This window comes from Ovis canadensis, chromosome 19, assembly GCF_042477335.2.
Source record: "Ovis canadensis isolate MfBH-ARS-UI-01 breed Bighorn chromosome 19, ARS-UI_OviCan_v2, whole genome shotgun sequence".
In the NCBI taxonomy this organism is placed as follows: domain Eukaryota; kingdom Metazoa; phylum Chordata; class Mammalia; order Artiodactyla; family Bovidae; genus Ovis; species Ovis canadensis.
The window spans coordinates 72,681,563-72,697,593 of NC_091263.1; the positions used below are offsets into that span (position 1 = coordinate 72,681,563).

At 59.7% G+C, this 16,031-nt stretch overlaps 1 protein-coding gene across 1 annotated transcript in view; it reads left to right on the forward strand.

Moving 5' to 3' along the window:
- Positions 1 to 16,031, forward strand: part of WNT7A (Wnt family member 7A) — a 65,561-nt gene that overhangs the window by 13,654 nt on the left and 35,876 nt on the right. Inside the window, exon 3 of the mRNA XM_069561086.1 lies at positions 7,811 to 8,082. Within this exon, the coding sequence (XP_069417187.1) occupies positions 7,811 to 8,082 (272 nt within the window). The remainder of the gene's footprint in view (positions 1 to 7,810; positions 8,083 to 16,031) is intronic.

Sequence of the window (16,031 nt, forward strand, 5' to 3'; positions counted from 1 at the left end):
ACGATAACCTCAAACCCTCCTAGGAAGAGCCACTGCTTACCCACCCCTTCCAGGCGTGCTCTTGGTTTGGTGGCTGGTGCCCGGGCTTGTTTCATTTTCCTGACACCCTTAGGAGGCAGGTGCTTTATTATTCCCATTTCACAGAGGAGGAAACTGAGGCCTTCAGAGGTCAGACAACTCACCCCAGGCCCCACCCCCGGGAAGTGGAGCTGGCATGTCAACCCAGCTGGATCGGCACTCCCCCGTCCCGGGCCCTGCTCTGCGACCACCGAGCAACGTGGCCTGTCACCAGGTCAGTGGGAGAGGAAGGGTATTTGCAAACTGAAGGCAGAAAGGCTTGGAGGAAGGAAGAATGCCTTGAGCATTTCTTCTTTTTTCGTAAATGTATGTGTAATTAAACCATAGGAAGATATAGTACCCATGTGTGTGTTAACCGCTCTGTCATATCCGACTCTGTGCGACCCCACGGACTGGAGCCCCTCTTCTGTCCATAGGATTCTCCAGGCAAGAATACTGGAGTGGGTTGCCAATTCCTTCTCCAGGGGATCTTCCCAACCCAGGAATTCCTGCATTCCAGACAGATTCTTTACCATCTGAGCGAGTATCCGTCAATTGTATGGCTATTTTGAATTAGATTCTGATACACCTATGGGCCAATTTACTGCACTGTACGAGTATTTAAAAAAAAACAAAAACCCTCAGCTGTTTGAATGATCTTCTGCAGGTTTGCTGTTGGGCCTTGACGAGCAGCAGCAGTGCGCTCCAGCCTTGCTCGCTGGGAGGAGATGCTTGGTTGCAGTGGAGGCAGGAGAGAAGGGCGGAGGCTGGGGACTGGACATCAGCTCTGTGGGCCCGACCTGTCAGCCGGGCTCAGCCAAGACGCGTGCCCCTGAAGCCCCCACTCTTCCGTCCATCCAGGGGTCTCCCAGTTCTTCCGCTCGGAGACAGCCAGGTGCAGCATTCTGAGCGCGGAGAGGGCTGTGAGCGCCGCGCCACGGGGCTGGCAGAGGCCACCTTTTTCCATCTGTATGTTTTCCAAATCTTCATATATTTCGGCCGGTGTCACTGCAGATTGCTCACTCTCTGACCCATCAGCTTTAAATAGCAAAAGAGAAAAAAAAAATACAGTGCACTTTGTGGTTTCCAGTAAGATACCGTAAATACACCCAGATAATATTCCGGTGCAAACCATTTGCAGTGGCTGCGCAGGGCGTTGGAATGGAATCTTTTGGGCAGGCTTGGACACCAGTTCGTTTCCTCTGTCCCCGCCGGGATCATTACGGAGCTGGAATGCGGGAGGGCGTCAGCCGGGCTCCCCGGGTTCATCTCCCTGATAACTCCAGTCTTTACGAAGAACCTCCCAGGGAACTGGGCTTCTCTGAACACAGAGGTTTCGTTTCATCTTCAGGCCAGCTGGGTCATGTCCTCCGGGCGGTTCTCACTTCCCAGGCGAGGAAGCTGAGGCTGGGGAGCCGGAGTCCTTGCTGAGGGTCACCCCGCTGAGTAGGGAGCAGGTGGGAGGGACGAAGAGGCTCCATCATAGTCAAGTTCAGAGCTGAGGCCACCTGGGCTTCTGGCTGGAAAATCACCTGCAGATGCTGGTGGCCTCGTGGAGGAGCCAGAGGCGGCAGCAAGGGCAGGACTCCTGCTGGTAGCCAGGAGACCCTGGTCCTAACCCTCAGGTCTCGCTGAGTCACTGGTGACCCTGGGCAAGTCTCCCGGCCTCTGTGAAGCTCTGGGTCCAGGAGGAACCTTGGGCTTTATGTCTGTGGCGCCGGGTACTCCTGGTGGCCCGGGAGCCCTCTCTCTCTGTGCAGAAGCCCCCCCCTAGAGCGCCCTGCCCCGTCATCTCCCTGTCCTACACTCTGCAGAGCCCTGGGCTGCCTGGGCGAGGCGATCTTGCTGTCTGTCCCCCCAGAAGGCAAGGCCTCAGCTGATGCCTCCCTCAGGTTCCTCAGCCCCTAGCATAGTAACCCCCACCCAGGAAGTGCTCAGGAAATAGCTGTGGAGTGAAGGAACAGGGCACTTGACTTCGTCGGGGGGCAAGGAGAGGCAAGGCGGAGGGAGGCTCTTCCTCTGCTCAGGGACCAGAGCGGGGGCGTGGTCAAGGTGAGAGGGGCTGAGTCTGCCCTTGGAGGGGACGGTCAGTGGTGGCCAAGCCCACTGGCCCCACGAGGAAGAATCTGGAAAGAGCCTGGCCAGGGACTGGAGTGGGTGTCCTGCCATCAAGGCAGGAGAGAGCGTCAGACTCTGGGGCCAGCCTGACTGGGTTTGGGTCCTCGTCAGAGCACACCGTCTCTCTGGGCCTCAGTGTTCACATCTGTAAAATGGAGGTAACGACACTGCACACCTCATGGGGGGCCAGAATGAGGTGGGTCGATCTGCGCTGAGCGTTTAGGAAAGAGCCTGGCGGTCAGAAAGCATTTCATGACTTTGCTTTTCTTATGAAGCGGGTGCCAGTGGGTTGCCACCTCGTCCCGTTTCTGCAGCAGTAAAGCAGGCCCCCGAGGACACGTGTGCACGTGTGTCCAGGGAGACTCACACACACAGCTTTGGGAGACCACCCCACTGGAGGACCTTCCCCAGGCCGAGAGGGGTCGTCCCAGGAGCACGCACATGGTCGGGGCTGGGGGAGTCCTTCAAGGTGGCCTGTGACCTCCGTGTTGGCATCCTGGCTGCCCCTGGGCAAGTCCGCTCCCTGAGCCCCAGTTTCCCACAGACACAGTCAGGAACTGCTGTGCACCTGGGCGGGCGGAGGGGGCGTGGGCGGGCAGCGTGTAAGGTGGCCTCTCACGCGGAGAGTCTGAGGGTTTACGATTTTGGGATCCTTATCTACCTTCTTTCTGCCGTCAGCTCTGTTCTCAGCAGCCCATCCCGTTTAAATGGGTCTCATAAGTGATTTATTGATGTTTTAACCGATAACCATTGAAGGGCAGAAATAAAGGCATTTCGATTGGGGTCGATGCCTTATGCCAAAGGAATCTCTCTCAACCCTGGGCTTTCCCATGCAGTGAGGAGCCAGGAAGGGAGGAGGGAGCCGGGACTGAGGAAGGACCTGCTGACCGACCGGGGCCCGGAATCCCAGTCCGGGCTGGTTTGCTTCTCAGAGCCTCGGTGTCCTGCTCCTCGGTAATGGAGAATGGTGGCTGCCCACAGGGCCATTGGGAAACAGCCTCAAGTGTGGGTCTGGAACAAAGCAGGTGCTTCACCAAGGTCCCTTCACTTCTAGTCTCTCCCTGCATCTCCAAAAGCCCCCAAACCCCAGGCCTTGGGCAGACTCTGTGCCGATGCCCCAAGTTGGGGGATGGGGAGGTCGTGCCAAACAGGCGCGGCCCATCCCTGCCCCGCACCTTCCGGGTCAGAGCCTCTCTGGACCCCAATCAGCTGGGTTCCCCACCCACAGCTGAGCAGAGCTCTTCCCCAAAGTGCTGAGCTGGTAATACGTGCTCAACGAAGCGCCCTCGGCTTTTGGCCACTGTTGGGAGTCTGCCTTCATTCATTCACTAAACAGATGATGTACTGAGCACCCTCTCTGCAGCAGGCCCTCGGGACACGACATGGCGCTGCCTTGTAGGGGGTGAAGCTCAGAGGCAGCGGGAGTGGTCGGTGTGGCGTGAGCAACAGCCAGCAGACGAGTCTGACACGGCAGGAGGGCGATGGAGAATGCTGAGGGGGGGCGTTTCACTCCGTTCCTCCCGGGAGGCCTGGGATTCCATCTGTTACAATTATCATAATACTCACCCCCGCTTATTCATGCGCCAGCCTCGGGCCAGGTGGCTGAGACTCACAGATATGGACACGGAGGTTCAGAGCGGCTCAGTGACTTGCCCAGGGTCACCCAGCTTCTGGCAGGGTGGAGTTGCTCATTTATTCAGCCCTCCCTCAGACGCTGTCATGGGGGCTGTCAACAGTGGGAGCCAAACAGGCCAGGAACCCCGAGTCTGGCCGGGCAGCTGGACGCTGGGTCATTCCCACACACTGGCCTCTGCATGAGGCAGCCGTGTCCTTCAGTGGCCCAGTGGCTAAGACTCTGCCCTCCCAATGCAGGAGGCCCGGGTTCGATCCCTGGTCAGAGAACTAAGAGCCCACCGCAACTAAGAGTTCGCATGCCACAGCTAAAGTTTCCACGTGGTTCAGCTGAAAGCCAGCACAGCCAAATACGTATATTCTTTAAAGAAAGATCTTTAATAACAGTCACAGCGGTGGTATCAACTGTGTACGGAACAGTCGCTCCATGCCAGGCGCAGTGAGTCAGCCTCCTGCCAGCCCATGACTCACAGATGCTGTTACACCCATTTCACAGACGCAGCAATAGAAGCCTCGAGAGGTGAACAGGCTTGGCAAGAGTTACACGGCCAGCCCCCTGCCCAGGGCAGCTTCCCTGGTGGTCAGTGAGGAAGGGGAAGTAGGGGGGCTGGGCAGTCCTAGTCTCACACTGGTGGGCAAGGTCTAGGTCAAGGTTGATGGCAGGAGTCAGCAGCGGCCCTTCCGCATCTGGACCTGAGCAGCCGGTTCCTGGGTCCCGGGAGCTCGGAAGCTAAGAGTAATGGTCCCTTTATTTCCCAGGGGCCATGGGTGCAGAGGTGAGGGCCAGCTTGGGGGCGGGGGGAGAGGGGAGGCCATGGCCCATGATAGACTTCACCCTGGTCAGGCGGTGACCTTGAACTCAGGGGAGCTGTGCGTGTGCAGGGGTAGCCGCCCTTCCCCCACCCATCTGGGATATGCTGGGGGGATCCCGGTGGGAACAGAAGCCATCAGCATCGCTGTTGGGTTTGGGTAAGTGTCCTCCCCGAGCGTCTGGGTCGCCACGTGTTGCACAGGAGCCTCAGAGGCCTGGGACCCTGAGTGGGAGAGCCCTGCCTCCAGCCCCGCCCACCATCCCAGCCCCGCCCACTGAGTGGGAGAGCCCCGCCCACTGTCCCCAGCCCCGCCCACTGAGTGGGAGAGCCCCGCCCACTGTCCCCAGCCCTACTGCGCCCCAGGGATGAGCCTGGGGAGCAGGGCAAGTCTCAAGTGGCAGGCAAGCGCCCCACTCCTCCTCAATTTGCTGCTCTGCTCTGGGGCGGATAAAGGAGACACAGTGTCCGTTCACCTGCCGAGGCCGCCAGCCGGGCCTCCGCACTTTGCAGGCATTTGGTCACCGGGGACAGCACCTGGTCTGCACAGGTCCGCGCTGACGCCACACCAGTTGGGTGGCCTGAACGAGCCAGACTTTTCTCTTGACCCCGGTTTCTTCAACAAATGAAGACTCCTCCTCCTTAACTCACAGCCTTCTCCTAAGGGACTGTTAACTAACATCATCAGTAGGAATTGTAATCAGTTTGATCCCGGGGGTCACTTTCTCACGCGGGGCTTCCCTGGGGGCTCAGCTGGTAAAGGGTCTGCCTGCAATGCAGGAGAGCTGGGTTTGAACCCTGGGTTGGGAAGACCCCCTGGAGAAGGAAATGGCAACGCACTGTAGTTCCTTCTTGCAGAGGAACCTGGTGGGCTGCAGTCCATGGGGTCTCAAAGAGTCAAACTACTTTCTTTCTCATGCCAGGCTCTGTGCTAAATTCTTTGTTAATTCTGCCAAGTCCTCTCAACCTCCCTGACAAAGTGGGTGGTCGTTCTCCTATTTCATAGTGGAGGCACTGGAGCACAGAGCAGTTAGGTGACCCGGCTGAGGTCACACAGCCAGAAAGTGGCGGAACAGGGCTCTCCTCCCCGTCTTACTGTCTCTGTTCCCTCCACCTGGTGATTCTTTGCTGTTTGGGAAGCTCTGACCTCGCTGTCGCCTGCCCGCTCCCGTGTGTCGTTTCCTTGTGGGTCTGGTGCTCGGTAGCGTGAGCTGGAGCTTGAGCCTCAGGAGGAGGAGGAACTTGTCTGCGTTGCGGTCACTCCGTGGCTGAGCTGGGGTTTGGACTCGAGTGTTAGGGCTCTGGAGCCCCTGTGTGAGCAGGGCTGTCGTGGAATGCCAGGGTCTGGCCGTGGCACGGTGAAGCAGTGGGTCCGGCAGGTGGGTAGGTCTCCGTGTCTGCAGGGTTGGTGGAGTGGGGGCCGGCGGGGGAAGGTGGCTGGGGGGCAGGGTGCTCGTGGCCTGGCAGCCTGGGTGGAGGGCTGTGCAGTGAAGGTGGGGGGGGGGGCACGTGAGAAAAGGCCTGCCTGAGTCAGGTGACAGTGACCCGGGGCTTGAAGCATCTTGGGGGTTGCTGCCTCCTCCACCTCCCCGGCCCCTACTTCAGCCACCACCCCGTCCCAGATCCTGAAATGCTTCTCTGCCCCCAGGGCCTCTTCCTCCAGGGGCTTCCCTGACCCCCACCCATCCTGGCTCTGAGCGGCCACACCACACGTCGGGCCTGGGTTCCTCTCCTTCCCAGGCAGTTGGTACTGCTCTCAGACCCAGAGGGGCCGGGAGGCTGAGTCACCAGCCTGAGTGACTCCCCCCGCTGGGTCTGTCTCCTGGCCCCCAGCTATGCAGGACCCTTGCGCCCCGCTGACCACCCCAGCACCCTCCTGCTGGGCCCATGTACCTCCTTCCACGGGGCCTCCAGCCACCCTCCAGGCCAGGCCCTGTTTCCACGTAGCTGGGGAAGCGTTTGGGGAAGCGACCCCTCAGCGCTGGGTCTTGGCCTCCCCCCCTGTAAGGTGGGGACCCCGCCACAGTACCTTTCTTGTGGGGATCCCAGGGAATAAGAGGTCAGAGTTTAGACCAGTGTCTGATGGTGGAGCCCACGTGCTACACGATTGATTCAAGCCTGTGAGAGTGAATGGAGAGTGAGGACTCGATGCCACTTTGAGTGGGGTCCCTAGGACCCCGCTCCCTGATGCCAGCCTGTCCTCCCGTCCCAGCGGGCGGTCCCTGCCCCCCACCACCCCCAGCCCTGATATCCGTGTCAGACGGAGGCTGAGGAGCAGGTCCCAGCCTTGTCTGCACATGCTCACAGTCTCGTGGGCTGGACCTCTGGACTGCAGGATGACCCGGGCGCAGCAGGAGCAAGACAGGAGCTGCTGCTCAGGCAGGTGCCGTGGGCCAGGTGGGCGCCCAGAGCTGCGGACAGACTCTAATCTCTCTCTCTTTTTAATCCTTATTTATTGACTGAAAATTTTGCTTTTATTGTATTTGGTAGAGTTATTAAGCAGTTGTATTTAAATGTTACTGTTCAAAAAATAACAATAAAATATATATTAAAGTGTAAGGACAAATTTGCACACTGCATTTTGCAAAAGGTCCTTTTATCAGTTACCTGAAGGCTCAAAGTGGCAAAGAGCCGTCTCTCTCCGTTCATATTCACAGGCTTGAGTCAGTTTCATAGCAGGTGTTCTCTGCCATCAGACACCGGTAATAAACTCTGATCTCTTATTCCCTGGGGTCCCCACTTTATGGGGGGAGGCCGAGACCCAGGGAAGGGGTGGCGGCAGCTGAGAGACTGATGTTCTGGGGTTGCGGCCCAGGCCTGTGGCTCCAGAGCCTTTGCACACTGCGGATGTTCAAAGTGCTGCTTGACGGTCGCCAGGGCCTCCGTGTGTGTGTGTGCGTGCGTGCACGCAGCCACATCAGCGTGGAGAGTGGGTTGGTAATCGGTATGCTGGGGGGTCCCTCCTCTGATGTCACAGGGGCCAGGCAGCTAGGTGCCCCCCTCCTCTGCTGCCCCTGTCCACTCCCCCGGGCATTCAGTGACTGGGGATTGAATGGGGGTGCACGTGATGGGGGGGCTCTGGGGGCCACGGATGGGTGCTGGGTTGGTCTTGGTGGACCCCAGCAGACCTCAGCCTGCCTCCTCACCCCGGACGCCCGGACCTGAGCCCAGCGTTTCCGCTCTTGTCCCCGCAGGGAGCCGGGAGGCCGCCTTCACCTACGCCATCATCGCCGCGGGCGTGGCCCATGCCATCACAGCAGCCTGCACCCAGGGCAACCTGAGCGACTGCGGCTGCGACAAGGAGAAGCAGGGCCAGTACCACCGGGACGAGGGCTGGAAGTGGGGTGGCTGCTCTGCCGACATCCGCTATGGCATCGGCTTCGCCAAGGTCTTTGTGGACGCCCGGGAGATCAAGCAGAACGCCCGGACTCTCATGAACTTACACAATAACGAGGCAGGCCGGAAGGTAGGCAGCCAGGGAGGGGAGCCGGGCGGCTCTGGCGCAGACGCCGCAAAACGGCTTCTTCGTTAACGGCTGGGGTTGGGGGTCTGGCGATGGGGCGCAGGGCTCTGCCCTTAGCCTGGTTCGGCTGGAGTCCGTGGTTGATTTGGTGCTGGTTGGGGGTCCTGTGTGCAATGACACTTGTCAGTTACCGACAAGGATGAGTAATTGTGTCCCTGTTAGAACGTTGTAACTCAGCAAGATGGGATGAGGGGTGGATATGAACTCTAGTCCTGGGATCCACAAAACCAGCTGTGAAAACTCCGATTGTGGGCCTCGGGGGCCTCGGGAGTGGAGGTGAGTTCAGTAGAAGTCATCCCTCTGGGGTGCATGCCAGGGCTGGTAACACGTCCTTGGTCAGCTTAACCAAGGTCTGGAGCTCAAAAGGATGGAGGGGGCCACCCCCTCTTCACTGTCTCCTCACGCCCTCCGAGAGTCTGGGCTCAGCTTGGAAGACGGTCTGCGGTGTCTCAGAGTAGCCGCCGCCTCTGGCTTTAGACCCAGATTTTCATGCACAAGCACTTCTTTTTTCGCTGTTTGTTTTCAAAACTGGTCGTCACCAGTGACTCTTGAAAAATGTGCAGGAGGGAAAAGAGAAAGAAGGTTACTGCAGGGGCTCAAACACATGTCCTGGCGAGGGGGCCTGGCACGGCCCTTTTGGCTGCCGGGGCGCCTTGCTTTGCTCGAGCGTGTCTGGGGGCCGGTGGTCTTCTCCCTTCGTCCTCATGGCATCCCTGTGAACGGTAGCACTGCCACCCCATTTTGCAGATGAAGAGACTGAGGTGCAGAGGGGTTGGCTGACGTGCTATTCAGGGTCAGAGCCAGAATGTGAAGCCTGGAGTCTGGCTGGCGGGCTGGCGTCCTCTGCACTGTGTGGGCTGGCAGTGGGCCCCCAGGGTTCTGAGCAGGGCTCTCGCCTCTCTCTTCCTCCTGGGAAGGAAGCAGGGTTGGCGGGAGTGTCCTCAGTCCAGGGAGAAGAGGGCCGGGGAGGGGGCCGGGGAGCCCTTCCCAGGGCCTGGCACAGGGCTGGCCCTCGGCACAGGGTGGGTGTGATCACAGACTGTGCGTGCGTGTGGCGTAGGAGGGAGCCATCTGGTACCGATGTTAGGGGTGGCCCACCCGTCTCAGAGGGGAGCCGGGCTCCCTGCAGGTGCACAAGGAAGAGGCCCCAGCAGCTGTCTGTCCCTCCCACTGTGTCAGAGCCTCCCGGCTGGCCATGGTGAGTCACCAGGCAGGTGCTCGGCTGGTCTGTACCCGGTGATGATGGCAGGGTGGGGGTTTGGCCTGAAGGCCCTGCTGGTCCAGCCCTGTGCTGGAGTGCCTGGCCAGGGCAGTCTGTCCCTCCCACTTGCTACGGTCGGAGCACTTCTTAGGGCTGAGGTCACAGGTCACTGGCTCCCTCCTAACCTTGAAGCTCCCATCCCTGTGGGTGGACAGCAGAAGGCAAAGTGGCTTTCCTCCACCCCGTGTTTCCTCCCATGTGGCTGCCTGGTCCGGCCACGGTGAGGGCAAAAGGAGAGAATGCCTGGCAGGGCCATGCACGTCAGGCGGGAGACGGTTCCCTGAGCTGCCAGCTCCAGCAGGCAAGATGGCCGTGCGTGCTCTTCAGAGCAGCTCCAGGATGAGGCAGCAGACGGGAGCTGTCCGACATCGTGAGGTCAACCTCAGGGGGCTTCCTGGAGTAGGTGGACCCCAGGAAGCGAGTGAGGTTGGGCTCAGTGGAGAAGAGAGATGCAGGCTAGCCAGGTCTCGTGGGGAGAGGTCATGGTCAAAGGCCCAGAGGAGGGGGCTTGGGGTCAGCTCAGGGGCCCAGTCTGGCTGGTTGGTGGGTCCCTGAGTGGGTAACAGCGGCTGGGAGGGTGTGTGGTCGCCTTGCAGGCCCAGGAGGTGAGAGCGGTGAGTTTCCTCCCGGAGCTGCTCTGCCCTCACTGCAGAGCTCCGCTGTGCCCCCTTTCAGCTCCTTCCTAGCTGTTTCCCGGATGGTGCCTCATTCTGGGGCCTCTCCCCTTCCCAGAGCCCAGGCTTGATGAGGACAGAGACCTCATATGTCACATTCTCAGCTACACCCCAGGGCCTGGTGGACAGAGGCGCTCTGTGTCCACATGGCCTGACAGGGTGGGTCCTCAACGGCCCCTGGGGAGCCCCTGATGGTTCTGGAGCGGGGGAGGGCGGAGTCACAGAGACGGAGGCCGTGGCTGGGGTCAGGAGTGGGATCTGGGCATCTTGGCACAGTGCGGTTTAGGGCTGACTTGACACTTCTGAGCTCAGGGGTGCCCCTGACACCCCCACAGCACCCCCTCTGCCGCCACCCAGTTCCACCCTGGTTTGAGAGGACACTTGAGGGTGGCTTCCAGGCTGGCCGTTCAGCCAGACGCTGTATTTTCCAGAGCAAAGAGGTAGAATCTGGGGCTCCCCAGCACACACGATCAACCACCAGCGCAGCCGCTTTGTGGTTTGGGGGTGCAAGCTGAGGCCCGGAGTGGGTCCTGATTAGCCTCCAGCTCCCCGGGGCAGTGCGCATGCCACTCGGTCAGAGCACGGCAGGAAGGGGGTCTCCCTGCCCGGCACCTCAGTGCCAGAACCGAGGCACCCCAAGTGCCCAGGCCCAGATCCCAGCGGCCAGGAGCAGGGCCTCGCCCCAGGAAGCCGAGGCTCAGCCTGGAGCCCACCCCTCTGGGGGCCCCGGTGTCCTCATCTGTCACAGAGTATGATGAGCCTCCGTTTATTCTGGGGCCTGGCGGGGGTGCAGTTGGGGGACCCCCAGGACCCTGCAGCCTGCAGGTATGGGACCCCGCGCCGGAGACTCTGCCCACCCCAGGCTTCCGTGGGCCGCAGGTGCGGTGGAGCTGGAGGTCTTGGTGAGCATCTTGGAAGGAGGCGCAGATGTGTTTATCGCCGGCTCCCTCCCCCTGCTGAGAGGAGACAAGACTCAACCTGACCACGGGGCTCTGGGCTTGCTGGCAGCCGGCGCAAGAGAACGGGGGGAGGGGGACGCGGTGTGCGTCCCGGGGGCCGGGGCAGTGGCAGACCCCACGAGGGGTGGCCCTGGGGCTGCAGGGGCGCCCCCGCCCCAGCTGACTGATGATGAGTACCACGCGGGGATCACCGTGTCTCCAGTTTGCTCTGGGGGACGCTGAGCCAGACTTCCACCTGCAGATGTGTCCGAGGGGCTGTGCTGGGTGGGGGGTGGGCACCCCTGCAGCCCGTGACCTGCTGTCTCGAGCAGTCGTGTGGTCAGCAGTGTGAGTCAGAGGGGTCAGGTGAGAAGACAAAGCCAGCAGATCCTCTGGGGATGCAATGCTCCAAGCAGTCGCTGCTGGAATTTTGTCATCATTGTTCAGTTGCCAAGTCGTGTCCAAACCTCTGTGACCCCGTGGACTGCAGCCCGCCAGGCTTCCCTGCCCTTCACCATCTCCCGGAGTCACTCAAACTCATGTCCATTGAGTTGGTGATGCCATCCAACCATCTCATCCTCTGTCGTCCCCTTCTCTTGCCTTCAATTTTTCCCAGCACCAGGACACATATTTTGGAATTTTAGGGTCACTGTATTTTGGGGTTGAAATCACAGACTTGTTGAGGTTGGGGCTGTAGAATGTTAACGTTTACACTCTCACACTTTGGGTTTGAAATCAAGGTCTTTGGGAGGGAGAGAGGCATCCGAAGCGGTGGGTTGGAATCTCTGTGTGGTGTTGGGATCTTTGTGGCTTTGCGTCATCTCTTTCCACCTTTGGGGTAGTGAGGGGATGAGCTCACTACTCCTTTTGCCCTCAAGGTGCTCGTTCTGGTGAGAGAGGCGGGCAGAGGAGCAAAAGTGATGATTCGGGACTGAATGGTGCAGGAGGCACGCAGTTGTTCAGGAGGCTCGTGAGGGCTCAGAGGCGGGAGCAGTTTCTTCTTGGAGAAGTCCGGACACCTCTGGGGCAAAAAGGAGGGACCCTTGAGCAGGGCTTTGAAGGATACGTAGGAGTCCTCCACGTGGACAAGGCAGGCGGGAGGGAGGGAGTTCAGGGAGAAGTCACGGCCGCTGTAAAAGCATGGTGTTGGTCGCTCAGGCGTATCTGACTCTGTGTGACCCCCTGGACTGTAGCCCCCCAGGCTCTCCTGTCCGTGGGGTTCTCCAGGCAAGAATACTGGAGTGGGTTGCCATGCCCTCCTCCGGGGATCTTCCTGACCCAGGGATTGAACCCAGGTCTTCTGAGTTGCAGGCAGATTCTTTACCATTTCAGCCGCCAGGAAAGCTCTACAGGGGTGTGAAGTCCTCCAAAAGTATGGGCCCTTGGGGCAGACTACATATACGTGGGGACAGGTGCCTGTGGGTGATGGGGCTGCAGAGGGGGCTGGGGTCAAGTGCAGACCCAGGAGAAAGCGTCCCCCTTGGGCTGGCAGTTCTTGCAGAGGCTTTGCAGGAGGGGTGCCGGGGGCAGGTCTCTGGGACCAGGAGGGGAGCAGAGTGCAGGGGCTGGGGTGGCAGCAGGTGCCCCAGCCCTGCAGGGCCCATGGGTGGGTAGGGGGCACTGCCGTTTAGGGGCTGGGATGGGCGGGAACCCAGCTCGGGTTGCATCTGGGGTGGATGAGCGGGAGCCCACCTCCCTGCAGTCAGGCCCTGGGGCGGGGGGAGACTGGACATGAGGGGTGATGGTTATGGGGGTGCACTTGGGCTTGGGAGGTCCTGGTTGGAGCCACTTCTGGGAGCCACCAACTGGAGGTGAGAGCTGACACTCTGGGGTTTTAGCAGGACAGCTACCCTGAAGATTATGCTGGGAGGGCCCAGAGCTGGGCTCAGCCCTGGGGAAACGGGCACTGGGGCAGGAACGTATGGGCTGCAGAAGATGGGGAGGTTGGCCTTGTGGATGGCCCCTGATTGCTGCGCTGGGAGCCGGCTTTCTGCTGGGGGCCTGGGGGTCAGTCTCTGCACCTCCGTGACGCTCCTGCACCGGGCCAGGTGTGCCTTCGAGGCCTCGCTAGACACTAAGCGCCACGCGTGCAGGGGAGCTCTGGGGGCCCTTCCTGGGCAGGTGGTGCCTGAGCCCCGAGAAGGCAGCCCTGGGGATGGGGGCCCAGCCGGGATGGGGCTGGCCCCACTGGAATGTGCTGCTCGCTCCAAGGGAGGTGAGCTCAGGGAGATGGAATTCCACCCGAACGGGAGTCACCTCCCAGTCCCTGCCCAGCCCCTGCCCGCCGAGGGTGCCGGTCTTGTCCCTTCCTGCCCTGCCCCGTCTGGTCTGGGTGCTCCCAGGAGCGGGCTTCCCACCCTGCCCTGAGGCCCGGGAGTCAGGGGACGGCAGGGCGCTGGCCTCGGGTGGCTGGGGCGGGGCCCAGATAAGGCTGCTCAGCTATGCTCCCCTCTGCTGTCCTGAGGGCCACTTGCATATTTGATCGGATGGAGTGGTCAGGTGGCACGCCGAGGGCCTGAGCCCAGCCAGGTCCCACCTGCCCTGGAGCCGGCCGGCCGCCCAGGCTGGGCTCTGGGGAGGCCTCCGAGGGCCTCTGTGTCCTTCCCGGCTCCGGGTCTGGTGCCCGTGTGGGTTCTTCCGTTTCCAGATATGACAGCTTCCAGCTGGAACTTGAGGGAGGTGGACCAAGGGTGGCTGTGGGCAAACCCCGACCCTCCAGGCCTTCCGTGTCCTCCATGGCGGGACCTTGAGTGTCAGAAGGGTCTTCTAGTTCTGACGTGAGGGGATGGGAGGAGTACAAGGTGCTTGGGACCGACTGGACGCCAGCGTGTCCCCAGCCGTATGCTCCGGGAGTCCACCAAGCTTGTGTTCCTGCCGCAGGGCTTTTGCACGTGCTGTTTCCCGGGTCTGGAATGCCCTTCCCTCAAAAGTCTGCAGAGCTAATTCCTGCTGGGCTCTGCTCAGAGGTCCCCTTCCCAGGGACTCCCTCCCTGACTTTCCACCTGTCTGACCACCTCTGCTCTGTTCACTGTCCCGCTTTCTTCGGCACACTTACGGCCGTGTGAAGTCATCTTACTCACACAGCTCTTTACGTCTCTGCTCGGGGCTTCCCTGAATGGCTCAGCGGGTGAAGAAGCTGCCTGCAGTGCAGGAGACACAGGAGACGTGGGTTCAACCCCTTGGGTCAGGAAGATCCCCCGGAGGAGGAAATGGCAACCCACGCCAGTATTCTTGCCTGAAAAATCCTCTGGACAGAGGAACCTGGCGGGCTATGGTCCAGAGGTGTGCAAAGAGTCGGACACGACTGAGTGACTAAGCACACACTTAGTGTCTCTGTCCCCCGTCTCCTCCCACTGCAACATCAGCACCGCAAGGGCTGGGGCGGCCTGAGTTTGCAGCTGTCTCCTCCGTGCCTAGAACGGGGCCTGGCACACGGTAAGCGCTCAGGCAGTATGTGCGGACTGACGAGTGATGTGCCAGGCGTCTCCTCTCACCCGGGGGGATTCCCCAGATAAAGAACAGGCCTCCCAGTCCAATTCGAGATAATGAAGGGTTTTTTAGTACAAACGTGTCTCCAATGTTGTGTGGGGCGTGCTTAGAGCAAACATCTATTCATTGCGTATCTCACAGTAAAACTTCAATGGATTTCTTGCGTTTTTACATTAAAATGTTTATGTTGAGACATCAACCCACGTGCGGTTGTAAGAATTCAGAAGGCTCCCGCGTGCCCTTTGCTCGGTGTTCCCCGGCAGCTCGTAAAGTTAACACAGCGTCCCAGCCGGGTGTGGGTCGGCACATCAGGACACGGAACGTTGCGTGGCGAGGATTCCTGCGCTTCCCTCCAGCAGCCGGAGCTGCTTCCCGCCCTCCCTGTTCCCTCCTCAGACCTTGTTGTTCAATCATGTCCCTGTCTTTGCCACAAAGAGTTGACTGCAGCACGCCAGCCTCCCCTGTCCTCCACTGTCTTCCAGAGTTTGCTCAAGCTCATGTCCGTGGAGTCTATGACGCCATCCAACCATCTCATCCTCTGTCTCCCTCCTCCTCCCGCCTTCAATCTTCCCCAGCATCAGGGTCTTTTCCAGTGAGTCAGCTCTTTGCATCAGCTGGCCACAGTATTGGAGTTTCAGCTTCAGCATCAGTCCTTCAGTGAACACCCAGGACTGATCTCCTTTAGGATGGACTGGATGGATCTCCTTGCAGTCCAAGGGACTCTCAAGAGTCTTCTCCAACACCACAGTTCAAAAGCATCAATTCTTCAGCGCTCAGCCTTCTTTATGGCTTTCTTAGCCCCTGGCAGCCACTAATCTCTTGTCCATTTCCACATTTTATCATTTCAAGGTTGTTATATAAATGGAGTTACACAGTAGGTAACCAGTTGGGATTGGCTTTTTTCGCTCAGCATAATCACCTCATGGTTCGTTCAACTTGTTGCGTTGATGGAGAGTTTGCTCCTTTGTATGATGGAGTGTGGTTTCACGGTCTGGAACCCTTCCCCCATTAAAGGCTGTCTGGTAGTTTCCGGGCGGGGGCTATGGTGCACAAGGCAGCTGTGAACACTGGTGGACAGGTGTTGGTGAGAACGCACAGCTCCAGGCCTGTGGGGGTCAGTGCCGTAGCGGTGTGTTGAGCTTTGTGAGGAAGGGCTACACTCTCGAAGAGCAGCTGTGTGGTCCTAGGTGGCTGCCAGCGCTGTGCCAGGGAGCCTGTCTCACTGTGTCCTCTGTGGCACTGGGGGTTATCACTGGCTTTCGGTTTTGCCGTTTGAAAGGTGTGTGCAGTTCCTCACCGTGGTTTTAACGACTGTTTCCCTCGTCGCTAATGTGGACCATCTTTCCGCGTGTGTATTTGCCGAATGAACATCCTCTCCCAGGGAATGTCTCTTCGTGCCTTGGGCCCGTTTTCTGGTTCGATTAGGTTTTTTGCTGCTGAGTTTTGAGAATTGCTTGTATGTTCTGGATGCTGATCTTCTGTCAGACACACGGTTTGCGGTGCCCCCTGCTCTGGTTTATGCCTGTCCTT